Source organism: Lemur catta, chromosome 2 (genome assembly GCF_020740605.2).
Source record: "Lemur catta isolate mLemCat1 chromosome 2, mLemCat1.pri, whole genome shotgun sequence".
Taxonomy (NCBI): domain Eukaryota; kingdom Metazoa; phylum Chordata; class Mammalia; order Primates; family Lemuridae; genus Lemur; species Lemur catta.
In genome coordinates, this window is record NC_059129.1 from 358,378 (window position 1) to 382,862 (window position 24,485).

General features: G+C 61.0%; 1 protein-coding gene across 4 annotated transcripts in view; it reads right to left on the minus strand.

The window, feature by feature from the left end:
• AXIN1 (axin 1) overlaps nt 1–24,485 on the minus strand; it is a 42,383-nt gene that overhangs the window by 12,437 nt on the left and 5,461 nt on the right. For all 4 annotated transcript variants that reach the window (XM_045540951.1, XM_045540950.1, XM_045540949.1 and 1 more), the window contains 2 exons: nt 5,824–5,961; nt 2,123–2,219 (listed from right to left, as the gene is read on the minus strand). In XM_045540951.1, the coding sequence (XP_045396907.1) occupies nt 2,123–2,219; nt 5,824–5,961 (235 nt within the window). The remainder of the gene's footprint in view (nt 1–2,122; nt 2,220–5,823; nt 5,962–24,485) is intronic.

A 24,485-nucleotide genomic window follows, 5' to 3' on the forward strand; every position in this document is an offset into this window, starting at 1 on the left:
CTTGCTCTGTTTCCCGGGCTAGAGTGAGGGCCGTGGGGTCAGCCTAGCTCACAGCAACCTCAAACTCCTGGGCTTAAGTGATCCTCCTGCCTCAGCCTCCCGAGTAGCTGGGACTACAGGCATGCACCACCACGCCTGGCTAATTTTTTCTATATATTTTTCGTTGTCCAGATGATTTTTATTTCTATTTTTAGTAGAGACGGGGTCTTGCTCAGGCTGGTCTCAAACTCCTGACCTCGAGCGATCCACCCGCCTCGGCCTCCCAGAGGACTAGGATTACAGGCGTGAGCCGCCACCGCGCCTGGCCTAAAATGTGGAACTTTTGAAGAATTAAAAAGGAGAGGGTCTCACGCCTGTGGTCCCAGCTGCTTGGGAGGCTGAGGCAGGAGGATCGCTGGAGCCCAGGAGTTGGAGGCTGCAATGAGCTGTGATGAGGCCACAGCATTCCAGCCTGGGCGACAACGAGACCTTGTCTCAAAAAAATAGGGGGGCGGGGAGAGAAGCCCCTCCCCCAGCCACAGGGGTCTCGGGACCAGACGCTGGAGCGTGAGGGGCTACTCTGCTCCTGCTGCCCGCGAGGCTGTCACTGGGCCACGCTCCCCGACAGCCGACCTTCAGCCTTGCCCCGACCCCACACGCCACCAGGGCGGTTACGGGCTGTCCCAGATGCCCAGAGAAAGGCGTGTCTGAAACCAGACAGGGGCCCCCACGCAGCGGCCCAGGCCGTGGCCACAGCCCGCCTGGCTGCCTGGCGCAGGCCGCTCCTGGCTCAGCACCGGGGCTGGCGCCAAGGCGTGTGCGGACAGCGCATGCCCAGGCTCCTGAGCGGCCGCCCCGGGCCCAGCCCACCTGTCACCAGCCACACCCCCAGCTGCCACTCAGCGCAGGTCACCTGGACGGCTCTGTCGCGTCTCAGACCAAGGGGTGAGTGCGGAGAGAGGGGACGAGGCCACCACACCTGACGCCCTCGCGGGGGCTCACGTGCAGTCTCTGCCCCCACGGCCAGGGCCGCGAGGGGACACGCACACACGGGGTGGGGGTCTGCCCCGCACGCGCCCACTGCCTCCCTCAGACCACGAGGACTGTGCTTTCGATTCTAGAACATTCTCAGGATGCCCCTGGATGCTGGTGGCTGCCCTGCGGAGTCAACCCTGGCCCGCGGACTGGCGCTTTAGGCGCTGACGCTGTTCGACTCAGCTACTGAATTAAAACGCTTGTAGTTTCAAACCATCTCAAGCTTACAGGAAAGTTGTAACAGAAACACACAGAACGTCTTCCCTGGACCTTCTGAGGGAGCTGCCTGTCGCCGCCCCATTGCCTGAGCCGCTGGAAGCGTCTCCGGCACACGGACTTTCGGACCCGGCGCCCCCAGGACCAGGGAGCCACGTGGAGGGAGCCTCCCACCAAGGCTCGAACGGACCAGCGCCAGCCCCTCCGCATGCCGGGCCCCACGCACAGCGCCAGGATCCACGCACAGCACCAGTCCCCACGCACAGCACCAGGATCCACGCACAGCACCGGGCCCCAAGCACAGCGCCGGGATCCACGCACAGTGCCAGGACCCACCGCCAGGCAGGGCCCAGACCCACTGTGGCATTTGCACACACATGCGGATACGCACACGTTCAAGGACACACATGCATGTTCCTGCTTGCACACACATGCCTGTAGCACCGTCCACTCTCTGAGGAGCAGACACCATTGGTGCCCGGTTTAGACCAAATCTGTGCCAAGTCGGCTGGGAGGTGACAAAAACGCTGTCCACTTCACAACAGCGAGAAAGGACCACATGGCGGGTGCTGTGCAGAGGACGCTTCCTGCCGCCCCTGGAGACACCGGCCGCACTGCCCCTGGGGGTCCTGGGGGCTCCTATCAACCGACCGTGGCCGCTGGGTCCTCAGTGTCACCTGCAGCTCTGCCCCTGGCAGCCGGCAGGGCGCGAGCGTGTGCAGACAGCACCCGGGTCACGTGCTGACGCCGGTGAGCCAAGCTCGAGGACAGGCAACTGCTTTCCTGCCGGTGCCGCCGTGGCCCAGCTCTGAGGGCAGGACAGCCGGCCAGCGGGGGTGGCAGGGGCCGGTGGGGGTGCAGGGGCCGGCGGGGCTGCGGAGCCGGTACTTACAGGGATGTGAGGCAGAGGCACCCTGCCGTTGACCTGCACGCTCTCCTGCACCTCCCTGCGGTGCTGCTTGCGGATCCTGTACGGTGGGATCCCGTCCCTGTCCGGGAGAAAGAGGAGCCGTTAACTCAGACGGGAGCAGCAGCTCCCACAGGCCCCGCCCACCATCAGCGGGACACAGTGCAGGACCCACACTGCCCACCGCCACGGACACACGCACACAGTCACACGCGTGCACACACACACAGCCTTATGCACCCGCACACCGGCACGGATGTACAGGACAGCAAAGCCCAGGAGCTCCACTGCGTGTTCCCGGCCGGCTGGTGCTGACGGAGCACGTGGACGTTCGCTTGCGCCTGCCTGTTTCTTAGGCCGACAGCCGAGCACGGTTGTCCCAGGAGAGCAGCTGCACGTGGCTGCACACATCACACGCTCACCACTGACCCCTCACGGGAAACACCCGCTGCCCCTGCTTCACGGCCTGGGCCAGGGCTCCGGGCGGCTCCTTGGGGCTCAGCACGGGCACCCACGTGCCTGGCTCGAGTCCCACCAGCCCACATGCCCCGGGAGAACCGCCGGGCAGCGGGACCTCTGAGGGAGTGCGAGCCATTTCCTCAGACAACAGGCTGCCGTCATGACGCTTTAGGAAAAACACAGAATCCGACCACGTGTGTCCGTAAATGGTTACGTACCCCAGGGCTAAGACAGCCAAATGCACGGCTACCACTCACTAAGACAGACACGGACGGGACACACCATCCACTGCACGGGCAGAAGTGACACATATGATCCACTGCACGGGCAGAGGTGACACACCACCCACTGCACGGGCAGAGGTGACACATATGATCCACTGCACGGGCAGAGGTGACACATATGATCCACTGCACGGGCAGAGGTGACACACCATCCACTGCACGGGCAGAGGTGACACATATGATCCACTGCACGGGCAGAGGTGACACACCATCCACTGCACGAGCAGACGTGACACACCATCCACTGCACGGGCAGACGTGACACACCATCCACTGCATGGCACAACCCCTGGCGACTCTCCAGCTCCTCCCACCACTGTGAGACAGCTGCTTGGGGACACAGGGCAGCCCCAAGACACCTGCTATGTCATGGTGCCCCGGAGCTGCCAGGAGACAGGACGACCAGAGAGAGCTGGGCCAGGACCACCGGGCGGACCCCGGTGCATCTCAGGTGACCTGAGCTGTCAGAGCACCTCGGAGTGCCAGGGGCAGCGTGGGGCAGAGCCGCAGGTGGGGCTGGGTGACGCAGGGCCCGTGCAAAGGAGGGGCGCAGGGACAGGCGAGTCCAAGACTCTGAAACACCCTCAACTCGCCCTCGCGGCTTGTTCAGGTGTCCTGCAGCCACCAAGCTGTTTGTCTCTCAGATTTGTTACTTAGATTGGGGACTTTATTTATTTTATTTTATTTTATTTATTCTTTCGAGACAGGGTCTCACTCTGCTGCCCCAGGTAGAGTGCAGTGCTGTCATCACAGCCACAGCAGCCTCCAACTCCTGGGCTCAAGCATCCTCCCGCCTCGGCCTCCCAGAGGGCCAGGGTTACAGGCGTGACCGCTGCGCCGGCCAGACCGGTACCTTAAAACTCCACGTGCCTCGGTGGACCAGGCCGTCCTCGACACGCACGTAGGGCTGGGGGGCACGATGCTGAGCAGCTGTGAGCGTGACCCCAGCGTGAGAGGCTGAGTGCAGCTGCCGCCACAGAAGTGACGCACCGTCGTTCCACTCCTGCCTCTGAGGCGCAGTCACACATCTGTAGCGCTTTTACATTCCAAATTGTTAAATGCTTCGGTGCAAACCAAGACGAATAGAACATCAAGGGAAAATAGACACATGTATTTATTTTAGGTCCTCCCTTTAGGAAACATATGTTCTTTTCTTAGAGAGAATGAGAGACTTTTTGAGAAAATTGCGTTGGCAGATTAATTTCCATTGTAGTAACAATTCCGGAGAAGAGGAAAGCCGGACGCCAGCGGGGCTGCGGCTGCTCTAGCCGCTCTCACGCACTCTGCACGCGGGGCCGGCACCGCCTGACCCCGGTAGTGCCAAACGTGGCTGAAAACGTGCCAACGTGTTATCCTGAAGATTCAAAATTGCAGGAGAATGACACGAACGAGAAACGCCACACACACAACCTCAACCCGGAGGGACGGAGACCCTAGCATCCCCACCACGCGGCGTCGCCGTGGAAACACCGGACAGCCCCAGCGCGTGGCGACACAGGGCTGGCCAACTTCGGTTCAGAAACGGCAGGTGCTAAGCTAGCCTCTTTATTTAAAATCCAGCTGTTGGAAGAAGATTTAAAGACAAAAAAACGAGGCCGGGCGCAGTGGCTCACACCTGTAATGCTAGCACTCTGGGAGGCCGAGGCAGACAGATCGCTCGAGGTCAGGAGTTCGAGACCACCCTGAGCAAGAGCGAGACCCCGTCTCTACTAAAAAATAGAAACAAATGATCTGGCCAACTAAAAATATATATAGAAAAAATTAGCTGGCATGGTGGCGCATGCCTGTAGTCCCAGCGACTCGGGAGGCTGAGGCAGGAGGATGGCTTGAGCCCAGGAGTGTGAGGTTGCTGTGAGCTAGGCTGACGCCATGGCACTCCAGCCTGGGCAACAGAGTGAGACTCTGTCTCAAAAAAACAAAACAACAACAACAAAAAAACAACCACAAAAAGATGGGCAGGACCTGCTGCTGGGTCAGACGCCTCTCCGCTCCTTCCTGTTTAACCTTCCTGATTCTCCAACCTTCCACAGACAGACGGGCGGGGGCAGGGAAGCAGCACTGGGACCACGGGCAGCGCTGAGCACGGCAGGGGTGGGGGCAAGTGTGGGTGGCGGTGAGGGGCTCCAGCACGTGCGACTCGCGTCCCTGCTGCCCTGACGCTGCTGCAGGGAGACCTGGGGGCCCGGCCACCGTGGGCGGGAGTCAGGGCCCAGAGACTGAGAGGGACACAGGTCTGAGACTCACGGGGGCCTAAGTCCGACGACCGCACCAGACGGCGAGGCCAGTGCCGGCCGCAGCCGGAGCGCGTTCCCCATGAAATGCCTACTGTGGCCCGGGGCCCAAGAGCCCCCGCTCAAGCACAGGAGAGGCCACAGAACGAGCACCTTTCCCTAAGGGGGGCTTCCCCCGGCAGTGTGACAACAGAAGAATAGGCCCACAGCTGTCACAACGCAGGGGAGGAGGACACCGAGGGGCACAGAGGCTGGGACGCAACCACGGCACATGCCCCGGGTGGCTCAGGCGTCCAGACCGGGCCGTCCTGGGGCCACTGAGGCGCTGGGCCCAGCACAGAACGGCCTCGCAGATGACAGGAGGCTCACCTGAGAGCAGCCACCCGTGAGGCAGCTGGCCTGTGCCTCCCTTTACACGCAACCCTGGACTGCGAAGACCAGAGCGGAAACGGCCCAGCACACTCGCCCGAGCAGCCTGGAGCGTCTCAGCTGCGCCCGGACTCTCCCCTCCCGGGTGCCAGCAGCCTCCGCCACCGAGGGCAGCCGCGGCTGTGAGACCCTCAGCTGCAGCCCGTGCGGGACTGCCGGGCCCTGCGCAGCACAGCCCGTCCCAGGCACAGGAACACCAAGCCGGGGCCTGGGGACCAGGACGCCTCTGAGAAGACACCGCCCGCCCGCCGCAGACCTCCCCGGCCCGGCAGGGCGGACTTACACGCTGCTGTCCGTGAGGGAGAGGGTGTCGGCGTCGCTGGACAGGCTCTGCTGCTCGCTGTCGTTGGCGCTGGTGGCCGGCGCCAGGGCGTAGCCGGCGTTGACGTAGGGGTTGAGGGGCTCCCGCCAGGATCCACACCTGCAAACAGTCAGCACGTTAGCGGCAGCCGCCCAACAGCCTCTTGTTCAATCCCCATTTTCAGGGTCACCTGAACAGCCCAACGTGGGAATTTAAAACGCAAGCAATTGGGAAAGAAGACGGAGCAGGAAGGGCCAGTGTCTCCATCCGCCCCTCTGCCCTTCCCATGGGTGGGTTAAAGCACTGGGCGTCTTCCAGATCTTTCCTCTGCTTTCAGGCAGGCACTTTCGTGCACACACGTGGGTTACCATGTGCATTTGTTTCTCACTTGTGTTTCCAACAGTTGCGTGTAACCAGACACAGGGTACAGCCGTTCTGCTCTTCTTCCACGGAACCTCCCTACGCTGGTCCTTGCCCTGCCACGGCCGCGGTGAACCTGGCCTCCCAGCACCCTCAGGACGTTTCCAGCAAACGCTGGGCTCCAGGCAGGGCCCTGGGACTCCAGCCAGGCCGCGGGCTCAGCTGGCCCCGCGCTCCCTGCTAACAGCCTGCGCAGGTCTGAGAACGGCCGCAGGACGACCGGGGCTTGGCGGAGAGCTCCCTGTGGCCGGCGTGGCCTCCTGCCCCCACCTACCAAGAACAGGCTGCCCTGCCCTCCCGGGGGGCCCACCTCCACCTGCTGCCCCGCGGCTGGCCAGAGAACGGCAGCTCCCTCAAGCTGCAACGCCCTGAGCCACGTCCGGGTGGCAGCCGGCCTTCCTCCTCTTCCTCTGTGCTCACCACGATCACGTCACCTCCCTTCTCTGTGAGTGGTTCTAACCTCTGGTTATACACGCAAAAATGTGTGCTCCCTAAATGTCGTTTTTCTTTTTAATTTTATTCATGTTGGCTTTGGTCCTATAAAAGTTTTTCATCTCTATGAAATCAGATTTACCAATCTTTTCCCTTATAGCTTTTTAGTATCTTGTAAAGACAGGCCTTCCTCATCCCAATATCACATATATTCTGCTATTTTTCCCTATATGCTTAAATAGTTTCCTTTAAATTTAGACCTTTACCTGAAGTGCATGTGTATAAATCTGAGTCACCTGTTTGCACCAAATGGACAGGCAGCCACCAGCACTAAACACGGAATCACCTGCCTGGTCCCCACTGGTTTTAAATCCCGCCCTGCGTCCGCACTTGCTGCCTCACGTGCGCCCATGTCCGGACTCCACGCTGCTCCGACCCTCACGCCGCCGCGGAGGCCCGGCTGCCGTCCCGCTGCAGGGCGCCCTGAGGCCGTCTCTCCTTCCTAAAGGCCACCAGCACTACAGTCGTCACCACGCGGCTGCGGCTCCACTTCCCCTGGTGCCCGTCACTCGCAATCACCCGCCGTCTGAAAATGAGTGACCACGGCCCGGCACGACTCGGAGGGAGGGAGGGATACCCCACCCGCCACCGTCAGGGAACTTCTATTACAGAATGTCACAGTCGTCCTAGCTGAGTCTTAGTCACTGTTAATCTCTTACTGCATCTAATCTATAAATTAAACTTTAACACAGGTATGTACGTGTAGGAAAAGTAGTATGTATAGGATTTGGTGCCATCTGGGGGTCCGGGCACCCAGCAGGGGTCTTGGATCACATCCCCAGCTGAGGGGGGACGACCATGTTCATGGATGCTCACAGGTCGCGGTGAAATGGCAAAAGGCCACGGCGACGCTCCGTGCCTGTGTGGCAGAACCGTGGCCGGGCTCCGCTGTGCAGGCGCCGGGTCTCAGCCAGCCCGGCCTACCGGGCAGCTCGCGCACCGCACGGGGGCCGCGGCCCGTGCCGACTATCGGGCAGCTCGCGCGTCAGCGTTCTCAGCGGGGGCCAGGAGGACCCCGACTGTTTCTCAGGCAGCAGGATCCCTGTGGACGGACCCACCCACCCGATGAAGACCTTCCGGAAAGCCCCGCTTGCACTCACTTCCACGCACTCTGGACAAGGCCCCTTGACAAGCCGGTGGGACCAGACATCGCGAGTCCCACGCCCTCGCCACATGGTGCGAGCCACTGTGCTGGGCCCTGCAGGAGGGGGCCGCCCCCCAAGGGCCGCGTCCCCCCAGCACTCTGGTGGGCACAGACCCCAGTGCAGGGCCTCACGTTAGAACAGCGCAGTCGTGTCGGAACAGCGCGGTTGCCACGCTCTTTCTGTCCCAGCCGTGGGAGGACGCTGAGGCCACGTCAGCTGGCTGCACGGCCCACACCACAGGGCATGTGCTCAAGGAGGCCACGGCCCTGCCAACGCCGCACAGCCAGGGGACCTCCCCGACCCACCTACTACCGCCTGAGGCTGCTCCTGGGGCCACGGACTCGTCATGGCCAAATGGGGGCTCCTGGGGGCCACGGACACATCACGGCTGAATGGGGGCTCCCGGGGGCCGGGTCCTCAGCGGCTGGGCCCTGAGTTTGGTTTCTGTGTCGTCTCCTACGTTATCTGACACGGAGCGGGCGAAATTACGCCAGGCTGCAACTCCACATCCTTTGCTTCGAGTACCATGAAATATTTCCAAATGACAGTCAGTGTTCTGCTGCTTCAGAATAAAGCTACAGCTTGTCAGCTACCCATGTCGCCACTGTGACAACCTTGCAGCGAAATTCAGATCCTGGTTAAGTGCTAACTTGTTTGGTCAGAAAAAACCGTTTCGGATTAGAGAGACAGGCCGCTGCCACGTGAGCAGGTCTGTGCTCCACACACGTCGCCGTCCTCATCGGTAGCACCCGCCCTGCCACGTGCGAGCCGCCTGCGGCAGGACTGAGCCTTCCCGCCAGCACGTCGTCCCCCTCCCAGCCCCACTCTGGCACCAGGTGGGCCTTCGCCTGTCTGGAAAACCTGTCTTTCAAACGATGAGCAGGAAAAACGTAGATTTTCCATTTCCTGCAGACTCTAGCACAGAGCAGATTCTGCCACACAAGCCAGGGTCACGTGATGAGAAGGAACAAACAGCTGAGAGGAAGGAGAAGCAGCGTGAAGAGCTACCAGTTCTCCCTTTATCTTCCGGAAAGTTTAGATGACACACCGGCTCTCAGGACGGAGACCTCTGAGTAGGACGCGGCAGGCTGTGTGCGCGACAAAGAACATTCCGGCCAAAGCCACGTGACAGGGCCACGCACGGAACTCCAGGACCCTCCCAGACAGGCGGCTGGATCCAGCAGCGGGAGGAGCGTGTGCTCGTGCGTGTAAGGCAGTGTGTGTGTCTGAGCATGCGTGTGCAAGCCTGCAGACACGTGCCCACAAAACGAGGCTCGCCTCCCAGGCGGGACAGCTGGGAGAGGAGAGAACAGGGCCTCCCAGAATTCGACTTCCACCTTCTCTGCGGCCTGTGCCCCAACGCCCATCTGTGACTCTGTGGGTCCACGAGATCCCAGGCCTGCCGTGAGACACTGGACTCGCGCACACACACGCGACACCCCGCGGTGCTCACGCGTGAGCCGCAGTTCCAGGAGGCAGCGGGGGAGTCGCACGGTGCAAGAGGCGCATCCGTTCACCGAGGCCAGGACGTGGCCTGCCCAGCGCTGAGGCTACGCGTGAGCATCCGCAGGCTCATCGCCCTGTCTCCACGCGAGCCGCTGCTGACCCTGCACCACGCCACGCTCCGCCGGGGCCCTGGGGCTGGGGTTTTCCCAGCTCTGCGTCCTGACGTCTTGGCCCTGCTGCCCTGTCAGCGCCACCCTGCGGGGCCTGGCCGTACCCACCCCGGGGAGGGTTCACTCCTGTCCAGACTCGTCACCCCTTGACCCAGCGTCAGCACCTGGCTCAGCGCACGTCTGCGTGAGGGGTCAGGGCTGTCCGGCCTCCACGGAGGCTCGCGGGCAGGCGTCCAGCAGGCCAGGCCGGCCCCGCAGTGCTGCCACTCGGGGTCTGCGAGAGCCGCTGAGGCGGGAGGATTGTCACCAGCACTGGGACCACGAGCCAGAGGAAGAGGAAGCCCATTCCCGCAGGGTGTCTCCTCCCGACCTGCTGAGGCAGCACACGCATACCCACGCGTGCACGCGGCCGTGGGCGCCACGGAAACGCAGAGCCAGCGCAGCGGCACTTCCTACCTGCCACACGGAGGCACACTCAGGCCACCTCTCCGCCAGACCCTGCCTCACCCGCCGCTGCACGTGCAGCCCCACCGCGCCCGGGACCTGGGCCCCCAGCAACCTCCAGGCCACGGAGCTTCGAGGTCTGAGCCGCCCAGGCCACCCCGTCTCACAGCCCAGGACGGATGCGGGGGGCAGCCCGCCCGGTCCCTCCCGCCCATGAGCTGCTGCCCCACCGTCCCTCACCCTGTCCCTCACCCTGTCCCTCGCCCTCTCTCCTCCCCACCCCCACGTTCTGTCGCCCTGGAAACCGCAGCAGTGTCCCGTGAGCAGGGCCTGAGGCCCGTCTGTCCCTCCTCTGCAGCCGTGCGCTGCTCGGCCGTCCCGTCTGCCGCCCTCAGCTGCGGCTCTACCTGGAAACGCCGCTCTGCTCACAGGTAACGGTACTTATTTAATTTTCTGAGCAGCTAACACATCTGGATATTCAAACTTTAAAAAGGCCAAAAAACGACACCCCTATAAAAAGGTTTAAAAGGTAAGAAGCTCCAGCCCGGGTGAGAGAGAGACCCGTCTCTCCAAAAAATAAAAAACTCAGCCAGGCGCGGTGGCTCCTGCCGTCCCAGCTGCCTGGGAGGCTGCGGCAGGAGGATGGCTGAGCCCAGGAGTCGGAGGCCACGGGCTCTACCCGGGGCGGCCGAGCAAGGCTCTGTCTCAAAAAAAAAAAAAAAAAAAAATGTTAAGGGACACATGAGACTGCCACACGTTTATTTGGCCAAATGAAAGCAGTAAAAGAAAATCAACAAAACCAAACCGCATCTTCTCTGCTGATCCAGAGAAGGGTCCGGTGGGTGCCACTGTGGTTCCAGACACCTTTCCGCTTCCCCAGGACGTCCGACTAAGAGTCAGTCGAAGTCACCTCCCTGGACACACCTGGCAGACGTGCTCCTGCGCGGTCGGCGGGCTGCGTCCGCGCACCCAGCTGGGAGGACTCACAGACCAGTCAGGTAATTTCAATTAAACTAAACACAAAGGGACAAGTGCCTTGGAAGAAGACACCAATGAGGACACAGAGGCAGATGAAGTTCAAACCAAAAAGTCAGAAACATTCCAAAGCGCACCGTGATGGTGTCTTCCGGAAGCTGAGAACCAGGTCAAGCTGCAAACTGTCCCACCAGGGCCCTGACGAGCTCGTGTGCACGCGAGAGACACCAAACACCTGAAGCCTGTGTTATCAAATACACTCAGTGATACACACATTAATGACAAACAGTATTTCATGACAGAAGGCCACACAAGCAGCTGGGTGAGTCCCCTGGGGTGAGGGAAGGAGGCCGGAGGGGCCGGTCCCTGCGAGTCACCGGAGCACACCGTCCAGGCCCCTCCGCCTCCTGTCACTTGGGGTCCCTGTCCTCAGTGAGAAGGGATAGTCCCAGGATGGCGCTGCCCACGTAGCCCACCACTGCCACCCCTGCTGCGACAGCGCCACCGCACGTCAGCCGGGGCACACCACGGCAGGGACACGCCAGCCACGGCACAGGGCGCCCGGCGTGGCTCACCCACCAGAGACCCGCTGCTCCAACCCCTGCGTCAGCAACGAGGGTCAGTGTGCCACTGCTGCGTAAACGGGGGACCCTCTGCCACCCTCTGGACACGAGGCAGCCCCCCGAGCCCACCGCCTTCCTCTCCGAGTCCCAGGGCTGCGTCCCGCGAGTCCATCGCGTGCTGGAGCATCGCTAGGGGAAAGTCTGCTCCGACTGGACGAAGATCCAGCTCAGGATGGGCTCACCCCAACCCGGCCCCACGGGAAGTCGAGGACACTGAACGTGGGTCGCTCTAGCCCCGTCACAAAGTCACACGTTAAGCTGGGGCCATCTGTGCTCTGAAGGACGGGGCCGGAGCTAACGGTGACGGCCCGGGAAGCCGTGGTGGCACTGGACGGTTAGGAACACGCCAACGACGCGGCGACACAAACACAGGCCGGCGAGGAAGACGCAGGGCCGACTGCTCAGACCTGCTCAGAGGCACAGAGCGCCGACCTCGTGGCCAAACGAGACCAAGAAACCGCGTGAGGTGGAGGCAAGGTGCTCGTGGACGTCTGCACACACCTGTCCCCACGAGGAACCCCAGTGCGGGAGCACCAGGCTGGGGGTGTGGCCCTCAAGCCCCTCAGAGCTGTCTGAGCTCTGGAGCAGGCCACACACCCCCACCCCACGCCTGCCCTGGGGAGGGTGCACCTGCCCCAGGTGGACGGCAGGTGCCGCCGTTGCCCCAGGCGGACGGCAGGTGCTGCACCTGCCCCAGGTGGACGGCAGGTGTGCTGCTGCGTCTCCCCGGGACACGGGCTGGGGAGAGTGCGCCGGAGCTGAGGGTCGGCAAGCAGGTGCTGGAGTCCAGCCCCCCACCTGGGCTCCCTGCACCTCATGGAGGGCGGGTGGGACACCCCATCCGTGGGCACTGAGGCTGGAGACTCACGCAGACCCCCAGGGACCCCACAGACAGCTCAGGACAGTGGACAGGGTCCACGCACAGGACAGCTGGGGACTGCTCTGGGGGCGTCCTTCAGCCCCTGGAGCCCAGAGCGCGCTAAGGACGGGGGTGTGGGTCAGGACCCCCTGTCACAGCGGGAAGCCACGTGAAGCCACACAGGCGGGGCGGGCGAGGCTGGGGAGCAGGACCACCCATGCCTGCAGCCCACGGCTTCTCCAGCCCGTCCGGAGCATCGGCCTCACTCCCAGGCCAGGGGGACCTCACACCCACGCCCGTGTCCAGGGAAGGGGCCCCGGCACCAGAGGGTGGAAAAGTCCCCTGGCAGAGACCCTGGCTTCCCGAAAGGTGAGGCCGAGGGGTGTGGCCTGGGCTCTCGCAGGGGCTCCTGCACCACAGGGGTGTGGGCACAGGTCTCCCTCAGCTCTGGGGACAAACTGCCACACGAGGCCTGACCACAGTGCAGAATGGACGCTGTGAGCACGCAGCCATGGGAGAGCAGCAGCCACGGGAGCCCCGCGGCCCACAGGAGTGCCACGGCCCACGGGAACCAGGAACATCCACGCCGACCGGCAGCCTCCGTGGGGCGGAGACTTCCAGCCAGCTGTCACAGTAGTCACCGGTCAGCATCCACTTGCCTCATTACGTGAGGCGGAAGAGCAACAGCTCTGAGCCCTCCTGGGAAGGAGGGAGGCGGCCTGAACACCCGGCCCGGAGGAAGGCTGGGAGGAAGCTCAGAAAGCCGCAATGCTGAAGGGAGACCGAGGTACAGGCAGCACCGGCAGACGGTCACCTGAGAGCTCTGCAGGGGTCCCGTGGCCAAGGCCAGGACGGGCGGCTTCAGAAGGACCCGCCACCAGCGTCTGCCGGGCTGCACGAGGATGAACAAAAGCCCAACAGAAACAAGTGAACACAGAAGGCTCCGGACGGTGTTTCGGTCGCTGGCAGTAGTGACACAGAGCCGTGAGCCGCACACAGCATGGCAGACAACTCACGTGGCAGCTGTTCTGAGACCAGTAATAGCTTATGCTGGAGAGGAAGGGCAGGGGGTGAGCTGCCCAACGTGCGGACCCCCGAGGGTCCCAGGAACACGCATCGCACCCGCACAACAGGGAGCCCCGCCCCCGATGGCAGCGGCCTCCCGGGCCCAGCCCGTCCGTCCCACAGGGCCCGGGTCCGAGACCCGGCACAGGTGCCCCCGCCTGCCAGCCCACTCCGCCCGCACCTCCAGGGAAAGACAGCACGATGCCCTCGGGCCCTAAAGGCCCGGAGCCCCTGCACAAACGAAGCCAAGTAAACGGGTTTTTAAAGGAGCTTTATTGAAGCACGATCGGACACGCAGGAAGTGCCACAGAGCTGAAGCCTGTTACGTGGTGAGTTCTGACGTTCGTCCACGCCCAGGAAACCGTTACCACGGCCACGGCAGTGGGCGTCATCGGCCAAAACTCACCTGCCCAGGCCCCGGGCCCGGGCCCCGCTGTGCTGCTGCATCACTGGGGCGAGTCCAGCCGCTCTGGATGCCGCGTGACCGGGGAGGCACCGTGCGCTCCCACTCCACACCCGACTCTGAGCAGAGCCACACCGGCATGCACAACCACGGCTGGTCCCTGCCACGGCAGCACACGTGGTCTGGCTGCTCCTCCCACTCTGGCAGCGCCGCGGGGGGCGCGGGAGCACGGCCGCTCCAGTGACAGCTCCCTGTGCACGGCCCCCCACGCTGGCCAAGTCACCCCGACACCAACACCAGGTGGAGACCAGCACCTCCCGCCCCGCGCCCTGACGGCAGGGCGAGTCCACGGTCCGGCCAAGGGCTCGCACCGCTGCTTGCAGGGGCCGACAAGGGGGTGAGGACAGCGTCACCCAAACCGAGACAGACCCTGCAGCCTTCAGCCCACGCCCCACCGGTGCACACGTGTCACTGTGGCCTGTCCCGTACCCTCTGTGGGCCTCCAGCCCTGCCCAGCATGAAGGAGCAGGTTTCCCACCAGGGCAACACTACAGCGGGACGCAAACGACCAAGGCGAAGGCACCGGGGGCAGAGGGAACATGTCCTCACTGCAAATCAACAGTGACACAAATGCCACAAATGCAGAACACCGACCCTCAGCGCTCTCCTTCTGCTTAGTTATACAAAAAACAACTCATCTTTGCACCCAAAGGCCAGAAAGTTTATGCTCAACGATGTGATCACAATCAGGCCAATGTCAGCTGTGATAATCTCTATTTCACTTCCTCCATGGACAATCAGGGATGTGGCTTCTCCACGGGAGTGGCCAAGGTCACCAGCAGCCCACGGAGTCCCAACACACACCCTGCACGTCTACCACACGCTCTGCTGATACGACAGACGCTAGGTGTCACCTCCCAGGGAAGGGACAGGCCATGTCACAGGCCGGCTGACCAGGAGGCCCACGCACGCCTGTGACCACCGCCCGGACGCAGACCCAAGCTCCGCGACAGCTCCGGCGGGAGGCGTGAGAGGCTGAGGGGACGAGCCGGTGGCCGGTGGCCGGTGGCGAGGGAAGCGCTTCCTGCGCAGGCACCGTGACGCCCGTGCCCGGGGCGGCTCCGCGGCAGGCGTTTCACTCACTCCCGCAGTGTTGTTGCCGCACCACCCAGCACAGGCCCGTTAGGGCCAACCTGCCGCCGTGGGGGGGTGGGGGGGGCGCAGGCTGCCTGGGCGCAGCCAGCGCAGAACGGGGCCAGCAGCTCCCGCCCGGCAGCAGGCCACCGGTTCCTCACCCGGGAAGTGAAATGACAACGGCTGATTCTTTGCAAAAGGGTTTTGAGCACCTGAGTGACAGCTCTTGGCAAAGGCCGACACACGATGCAGAAAGCCACGGACCGGCAGCCGCCACCCCTGCAGGGACCCTCGCCCTGGGCGGGACTGGGGCCGGGTGGCAGAGGCTGCAGGCCCTGGTCACGTCCCACAACCCCAGAGAACTTTCCGTGAGAGTCCCAGCAAGGCTCAATCGAGTCCAAGGCTCTGCTGTCAGAAGAACATACTGGTGGGGCCCAGACACTCGAGGTTCTGAAAGGCCCGTGGCAGCGAGTGCCACAACAGACACTTCACAGGAGAGACGGTGGGGGGGGGCTACCGGGCATCAGGCTCGCCTGCCACAGCTCCCGTTCACACCACTCAAAGTAATGGTTAAAAATACAAGTAGTGGCCGGGCGCGGTGGCTCACGCCTGTAATCCTAACACTCCGGGAGGCCGAGGCGGGAGGATCACTTGAGGTCAGGAGTTCGAGACCAGCCTGAGCAAGCGCGAGACCCCGTCTCTACCAAAAAATAGAAAGAAATTAGCTGGACAACTAAAAATATATATAGAAAAAATTAGCTGGGCGTGGTGGCGCATGCCTGTAGTCCCAGCTACTCGGGAGGCTGAGGCAGGCGGATCACTTGAGCCCAGGAGTTCGAGACCAGCCTGGGCAACACAGTGAAACCTCATCTCTTAAGAAAAATGCTAAGACGCAAGTATTAAGTGTTAAAAAAACAAGGATACGTTCATGTTAACCCGTGTATGAACAGATAGGAATAGACACTCCAGAACAGGCAAATCGGATGACTGACACCCACAGGGTGGGGTCCGGCAGGCGGGCGAGCAACATGCCGAGTGGGAGAACCGGGCTCGGGGTGCTGAGCCCTTTGAGTCTCGTGACCCGCAGAGGGTTCGCTTCGACCTCCACTCGCGGACGCCTCCGACAGCAGCCTGGGCAGCGGGACCCCGGGGGAGGGGTGCTCGGAGAGCGAGTCACGTGGTTACTGGGGCGCAGAGGCGACCTGTCACCAGAGGTCATCCGTAAGGCACATCTGGAGACACAGGGACAAACTAACGACCACCGCTCACCTCGCCATAGAACTTCCTGACTCCTACTTCAAAGCCACACGACAAAGCTATTTAATAAAAGCATTCAAGTGCTACATAAATAGCTGGTGTAAAAATAAAATTCCATTTGGAGAAATTTTCACTGCAAATAAAGGAAGCGTTAGACTTCCGCTTACGGGGAAGACCAGCTTGCCGCCCACCACGCCTCCTGCACGGGCAACGCGGGAAACCCCACAAAACCGTCTCGTTCTGTTCGAAGGCACCGGGGAAGCCAGCAGGGCAGTGGGACCCCCAGGGAAAGGGAAACAGCGGCGGCTCCCACACTCGGCCCACCCTCTCCTCGAGGTTCTCAAGCAGCGACCCAGGGCTCAGAGCCCGAGGACTTCCAGAAGTTTTAGGGGGGTGTTCGGGGCAGGTGGGCCCTGGTGAGCCCCCGCTTTCTGCTGGGCTCCCACGGGGCTGTGTGCAGGAGAGCGGAGAATCTGGAAGAGTCCCAGCCGTCCCTGGTGCCTGGTGCCTGGTGCCTGGCAGCCTGCCTCGGGACGGGGCTGGGACGCTGCGCCTTGCTACAGGCCAGGCAGAGTCTGCACGGGGGAGACTCCAGACACCGCAGCTGAGCTCCAGCTTCTCACGGACGATGCCTGGTATTCAACAAAAAGCTGCTCAGCGTACCAGGGGACAGAACCCCACGACTGAAAGATGAGAGAAAAAGACAATAGCAAAATAATCACAAAATGTCTCCATTTTGAAATTACAGATATAAAAATATACGTGATTAAGTATGTTCAATAAATTAAAAGACAGGCCAGATACGGTGGCTCATGCCTGTAATCCCAGCACTTTGGGAGGCTGAGGTGGGAGACCATTTGAGGCCAAGAGTTTGAGACCAGCCTGGGCAACATGATGAGACCCCCATCTCCTCAAAAAATTTAAAAATCAGCCGGGTGCGGTGGTGGCACCTGTAGTCCCAGCTACTGGGGAGGCTGAGGCAGGAGGATCACTTGAGCCCAGGAGTTTGAGGTTGCTGTGAGCTAGGCTGACGCCACAGCACTCTAGCCCGGGCAACAGAGCAAGAGCCTGTCTCAAGAAAAGGGAAAGAGGCCAGACGCGGTGGCTCACGCCTGTAATCCTAGCACTCTGGGAGACCGAGGCGGGAGGATCGTTTGAGCTCAGGAGTTCAAGACTAGCCTGAGCAAGAGCAAGACTTCGTCTCTACTAAAAATAGAAAGAAATTAGCTGGAAACTAAAAATATATACAGAAAAAATTAGCCGGGCATGGTGGCGCATGCCTGTAGTCCCAGGTACTCGGGAGGCTGAGGCAAGAGGATTGCTTGAGCCCAGGAGTTTGAGGTTGCTGTGAGCGAGGCTGACGCCACGGCACTCTAGCCCGGGTGACAGAATGAGACTCTGTCTCAAAAAACAAAAAAACAAAAAACAAGAAAAGGGAAAGAAAGGAAATGCTCGACCCAACTAATGCTCGACCCAACTCAGCTCAACAGTGGAAACACCAAAGCTCGACGCGAGTCTCAGGCAGGAGGTGGAGAAGGAGGACGGCAGCAGAGGGCGTCTAAACCCTGACGCTGCCTGGAACCGTGTCTCCCCCGTGCGTGTGCCGAAGCTGTGATCACGCCACTGCACTCCAGCATGGGCAACAGAGTGAGACTCTGTCTCACAAAAATAAAAATTTAAAAAAATAGAGCAGAGAGCCATGTACAAGCCAACAAAAGAGGCCTCAGAAAGAACCCGACCCTGCCGGCACCTTGATCTTGGACTCTTCAGCCCCCAGCACCCTGAGAAATCTACGTCTTTGTTGAAGCCGTCCGGGCTGTGGTATTTTGTTCTGCAGCCCAGGCGGACGCGCTGGACGGGGTCAGACACAGAGGAAGCGGCTGCTCGGCAGGGGCAGTTCGAGGCCGCAGCGAGCTATGATCACGTCACTGTGCTCCAGCCCGGGCGACAGAGCGAGACTACGGACTACAGTTACCAGCCTTTGCGGGTTATTTGAATTTTTCCTTATCTGTGTGTTTTCTGATAAAAATTAAAATTAATTTCAAATACTGCTATAGTAGTGGAGACACAGAGATCGAAGATCATATTGAAAGGGAACATTTACATGCACCCCTTCTAAAGAAAAAATATGCTTTTGAAAAGCTGCACGTAATTCAGACCTTTTTTGAAGCCAATAGTCTTTTAATTACAAACATGTTGTTACAGGAATTTGGAAAATGTAGAAAAATAGAAGGAATAAAACAAAAAGCTCACGTATCCAATCAGAAAACAGTCCCTGTATAACACCCTGCTACCGGACATCGAGGCATCCTGACTGTCGGCTCAGAAGCAGCTCTGCAAGCAACTCTTTTTTTTTTTCCTCCAAGAGATGGGGGTCTCGCTCTGTCGCCCAGGCCGGAGTGCAGTGGCCTCGTTACAACTCACTACAGCCTCCAACTCTTGGGCGCAAGTGATCCTCCTGCCTTGGCCTCCCACCCAGCTGGGACTACAAGCGTGAGCCACCCTGTCCAGCCTGCAAGCAACATTCTTCATTTTTTTTTTTTTTTTTTGAGACAGAGTCTTGCTCTGTTGCCTGGGTACAGTGCCGTGGCATCAGCCTCACTCGCAGCAACCTCAAACTCCTGGGCTCAAGCCATCCTCCTGCCTCAGCCTCCCGAGTAGCTGGGACTACAGGCATGCACCACCATGCCCGGCTAATTTTTCGTATATATTTTTTTAGTTGGCTAGCCAATTTCTTTCTATTTTTTTTAGTAGAGATGGGGTCTCACTCTTGCTCAGGCTGGTCTCGAACTCCTGAGCTCAAACAATCTGCCCGCCTCAATCTCCCAGAGTGCTGGGAACACAGGCGTGAGCCACCGCGCCCGGCACATGATTATTTTTAAATGTCTGTTTAAGAGATGACACCAGCCCTGTAGACTGAAGATGAGCTCAAGATCCAGGGTGGGTCAATACCAAGAAAAAAAGGCATTTAAATTTCCTCAAAGGGTGCAAAACTCCCTGAGCACAGGGCCCGGGCACGGGCAGAGGAGCCCTGCTCAGGGCCAAGGACGGCGGCCACACAGGAGCCAGAGATGCCCGGAGCAGGGCTCACCTCAGCCCAGGCAGCAGAGAGGAGCCCACGTGCTGCGAGAAGTCTCAACGGTGCACAGAGGAGGTTCGTGGGCCGTGGCTGCCATCCACACAGCCAGGGTCCGGCTCTGGACGGGGTCCCTGCACAAGGAGACAGGGGACAGAGGCTGCGTGGCTCGTGCGCACCTGGCCTGGCGCAGGGCCCCCGTGGGGTCCACGCACACGCAGCCACCGTGCGGAGGCCGCGCTCCTTCACCAAGCCAGCCCCAGCCCCAGCCTCGGCAAGCAGGGGAGCGGGCCCGCTGAGCCGCTTAGTCAGACCAGACACTTTCCGGAATCAGGGGGCTCTGAGGACCCCGACTGGCTCACAGACAGCGCGTTCCTGCTGATGGGACGCGGGGACAGCACAGGGGCACGGCTCCAAGCCAGACGTGGACTAAAGAAAGAACCATCTCATTCCCCAGCTGAGCCAGCCCCGGCCGAACCCACGCTGCCGACAGGCAAACCTCTGTGAACGAAGCCTGCGTCTCAGAAGGTCAGCAGAGCCAGGGAGTACGAACCCAGTTCCAGTCTCTGTGACACCGAAGGGTGCACATACCCGAGAACAAGCTGGGTGACCGGGCGGCTGGCCTGTTGGGACAGCACCATGCCAGGGAGGCCACCCGTGCCACCCACACACCCCTGGGAACAGCCACGGCAGGCCGGCACCGTGGGCAGCGTGGCCCACGCAGACAGCCCCGGCCAGCGCCGTCAGCTCCCCCGCTGCCCACATGGGCCTCCCTGTCCCAGACCCACCAACACGACAGCCGGGCACCACCGTCAGCCACTCCTGGGGACGGAGGCAAAGAGGCCTCTCTGTCCCAGAGCTCTGCAGTCGGACGGCTACCGGCTCTTCTGGGGACTCTGCCGAAACCCGTCAAAGACTATGGAGTTTCACACAGCGACAGCAGAGAAAACCCGTTTCTGGAGTCCGACCCCACGGCAGGGACACACACATGCAGGAAGCACCTCGGGGCTGCCGTGAGGAGCTCGGCTTCACCCTGGGTGCAGCGGGAAGTCCCCGCAGTGCTGGAGGAAGGGACGGGATCCACAGAAGATCCCTCTGTCACTGCCGGGGACACAGACGGGGGCTGAGACCCCGCGAGAAGGTCCTACGGGGACCCAGGACGGGCGGTGGGAAGTGACAGCAGAGGCAGGGGACGGGGGCAGGAAGCAAGCGGGTGTCGGGCTGGCCCAGTGGGTGGCAGGGCCACTCCTCAGACAGGATTAGAAGAGGAACGGGTTTGGGTGGGCCACGTTGAGGAAGGACGACTGTTAACATCTGAATGTCACTCACTGGCCTCGTTTGCAGCCATTTGCAACCCAGAGGCCAGTCCAGAGGATGGCTGGTGACGGTGGTGACAGTGGTGGTGACAGTGCAGAGAGAGCTGAAGCCCCTGGGTGTCTGAGCGCCTCCAGGCACTACCCCAGGACGCCCTCCTCGGGCAGGCCCTTACTTCAGTGCTCCCATTTCGCAGACAAGCACAGAGAGGTGCAGCCACTTCCCCACAGTCACACAGCTCGCAGGAGGACGACCACACGAGACGCCTGCTGGAGGAAGGGTGGCGGAGCTGGAGTCCATGAGACGCACCACGGGCTTAACGTTCTCAGAGCAGATAAAAACAGTTCACATGGAAAACAGGGCTCTTCCACTCAGTTCAGGAATAATTTTTAATGTTCTCCTTGAACCTCTATAAACAAAACACATTTCTTTTTGGATCTGGATCAAATAAGGAAGGTGTACACCTGAGGGAGACTCCGAGCAAGCCGCACACTGTCCCAGAGACCAGCGACTCGGCGGCCGCCCTGCGCTCCACACGCCTCAGTCCACACGCCTCTCCCCGCACGCCTCACTCCACACGCCTCTCTCCACACGCCTCACTCCACACGCCTCTCTCCACACGCCTCAGTCCACACGCCTCTCCCCGCATGCCTCACTCCACACGCCTCAGTCCACACGCCTCAGTCCACACGCCTCTCCCCGCATGCCTCAGTCCACACGCCTCTCTCCACACGCCTCACCCCGCACACCTCTCCCCGCACGCCTCTCTCAACATACCTGACTCCACACGCCTCCCCCCGCACGCCTCCCCCGCACGCCTCTCTCCGGGCTGTGCACAGGGCCTCCCCACCCCGCCCCCCTGAACCGCGTGGAGAAGGCGTGAGAGCGCTCACACTCACACTCTCACCCGAGAAGCCCACAGCTGCCCACTGCGGCTGTGCCTGGAAACACCTCCAGTCACCTTGCCTCGGGGTCATCCGTTCAGTTAAAAGAGCTCACCCAGCCACACACCTGGAAGGTGACGGGGCGCAGCGGCTTCACACCCGCACACAGAGCAGCCCTGGTGCTGCAGGGAGAGCGGGGCCGAGGAGCAGCTGCCTCCGGCACACTGGCCGGGAAGACACCCTGCAAGGTCAAGCCACCCTGGTCCCTAGCCCTGAGCCACCCGTCCCCTGCAGCCTCCACCCCTCTGTAGCCAGGCATCCTCGCCAGAGCTGCCTGCCCCCACCCCCCGATGCAGAAACCCAGAATCATCCTTCCCCAGAGCTGCCTCCCAACACTACCTGAGGCAGAAATCCAAAATCAACCTTGCACATAAAACTCTGGACACATTTTGGGCGCTCCTTTTTTTTTTTTTTTTTTTTTTTACAATTTCTTCTCTTGACCTTTCAGGCTGTTACCAGAAATACAGACAATAAACCTCGAAGGGACCCACGAGCTTCCGAGGGGCTGAGCTCCACGACCCAGGAGCGCATGGAGCCTCCGAGCCACTCCTGCTGGGAACAGCACCCCGGCGCTCGCTCTCAGCCTGTCTGGGGCGGCTCCCGGGGCTGGGAAGGGCCTGTCCTCAGGGGACCGCCGGCAGTGACAGCGCACCCAGCGGCTGCAGGAGCAGAGCCGGCAGGAGAAAGCCCAGCCTGAGGCCCCCTGGCGGGTGAGCCGCCCTTCCCAGGGGGCAAAACCTGAGCTGCCAGCCACTGAGTCACAGCCCCCGGCCCTACTGGCAGACCACTCTCACCCCGATTAAAGTGGGGGACGTGAACCAACCGAAGTCACATTCAGAGTTCCCCTGACAACAGGAACGCGGGACAGAGACACCAGGCGAGCGCAGGGAAAGGCCAGCAGGCTGCTCTCTCCTTAGAGGTCTAAGCCGGCGTCGCATCCCTCCGTCCCCAAGTCAGCGGCGTGAACCACCCAGCAGACAGGCAAGGACCAGCGCTCAGGCCTCCCGCCAGGAACAAGGGGCGGCGGTGCCCACAGAGGGGCAAGGACCAGCCCCGCCGAATCACCGCCAGGGCGTTTGCCAGGGCCGGGCCCTCCCAGCGCCGCCCTCCAGCAGACTGGACCCTGGACGGCCCCGTGGCCTCAGGAGACACTGAAGCGCCAGCCCACCCTTCCCGCACAGGTGCCTCTGCCTGCCTGCCCGGCCCACGCTCCTCTGCCCTGTCCCGGCGACCCCCATCTTCCTCTGGGGGAGCAGCCGTGCTGTCGGGGTGCGGTGCCTCAGTTTCCTTCTGAGTGGCCCGACTTGGCCTAACCCCGCACGCAGCCTCGGGCCCTTGCGCGATGACTGCTGGACGGGCAGGACACGGTGGCACCCCACGTGCCCCTCCTCCTCAGACCAAACTGCAGGACAAGGGAACCCAGAGCCCACGTGGGCGGCAGCCACCTCCAACACAGCGGGTCACCAGAAGGCCAAGTCAGAAAAGCAGGAAGAAGGGGGCTGAGGTCCCAACGAGTCACGTTTGACGCTGGGAGCCACCGACACCCTTCAGGGTCCAGGCCCAGGTGGCCAGGCCTGCTGGTACCTCCAGCCCGGTGCCTCCCGACCGCACGCCCTCGCGTGGCCAGGAGAACGCGTGCCAACGAGCATTTACCTACGCGGGCTTCCCACCCCACCAGCGCTAATAACTAACGGCCTCCACACCAGAGACCCTCACACCGCAAACCCACACACGGGACCCCGCTGCAGACAGGACCCCAAGCTCCAGAATCTCCACGTGGGCAAGCTGGAACCAGAACATGCCCCAGTCCTTACGGCCAAGTGCCAGCAGACGGGAGATGCCAGCACATGCAGTTAACGTCATGGCGAAGGTTGCTTATCCCAAACAGAGCAACACGAAGAGCGAAAGGCGAAGCTGCCGCTCATGCTAGGGACGGAAGAGCAGAGGGGCACGCGGGAATTCTGAAACCAGAAATCACCACGGAGCTCAAGCTTTTTTCCCTACAGCTCAGCCCTCAAATTTAGTCCCGTCTTAAAAATGCTTCTAACCAAATACGAAAACTTTCAGGCTACGTTTTAGAAACTTTCAGTTATACCAGCCTTACTTAACAGGATAATTTTATGGCCTGTTCTGTCCTAAAAAGATTGCTAAATGAATAGCATTTGGCTAAAAACATTGAGCAAAAGGAAGAAAACATTACCTCGAACAGTTCATCTTGAATCATATCACTTAAACTGAAGGAGCTTAAACCTTAGAAACGTTCAATCCTGTGCTTATTAGCAAGCAGCCAATTTTTCTGTCACGGTAAACTTCAAGAACCGATCCAGGTTTTTAATAACTCCACGGGAGAGTCCCAGCACTCGGGGACGTGTCTGCAGACTCTGGATTGAATCAGCAGGGGTGAATCCCGGGCTTTCAAAGTTACACAGGGGGAATCTCAGTCACCAGCTTTGGGGAAACGCAGGAAAGGCAAGCGGTCTGCTCACAAGTGCAGCAGACACCAACCCGCAAGCCAAGTAAACCTCCAGGAACCACACAGCAATTACAGAGAGAAAAAGGAGGAAGCAGCAAGTTTCCAGGCCGCGGCAGCTTCTCAGCACCAGCCTCTCCCTCCCAGGCTGCACAGGTGCCTGCTGGCTCACACGGGGGAACCCCGGAACCCCCGCGGCTGGGGACTGACGACACAACAGCACTAACACATTTCGCTGGCAGGGAGAAAGGCCCAATCCTGGAACTCTAACCAAAGCCACAGGAAGTGTTCAAAGTGCTCTCGATTCCCCACACAAACTTCCTTGCCACCATTTCTCAGCCCCCCAGGGAGGACCTTAGAAGGTCATTATAGGCTGGGCACGGTGGCCTGTAATCCCAGCACTCTCA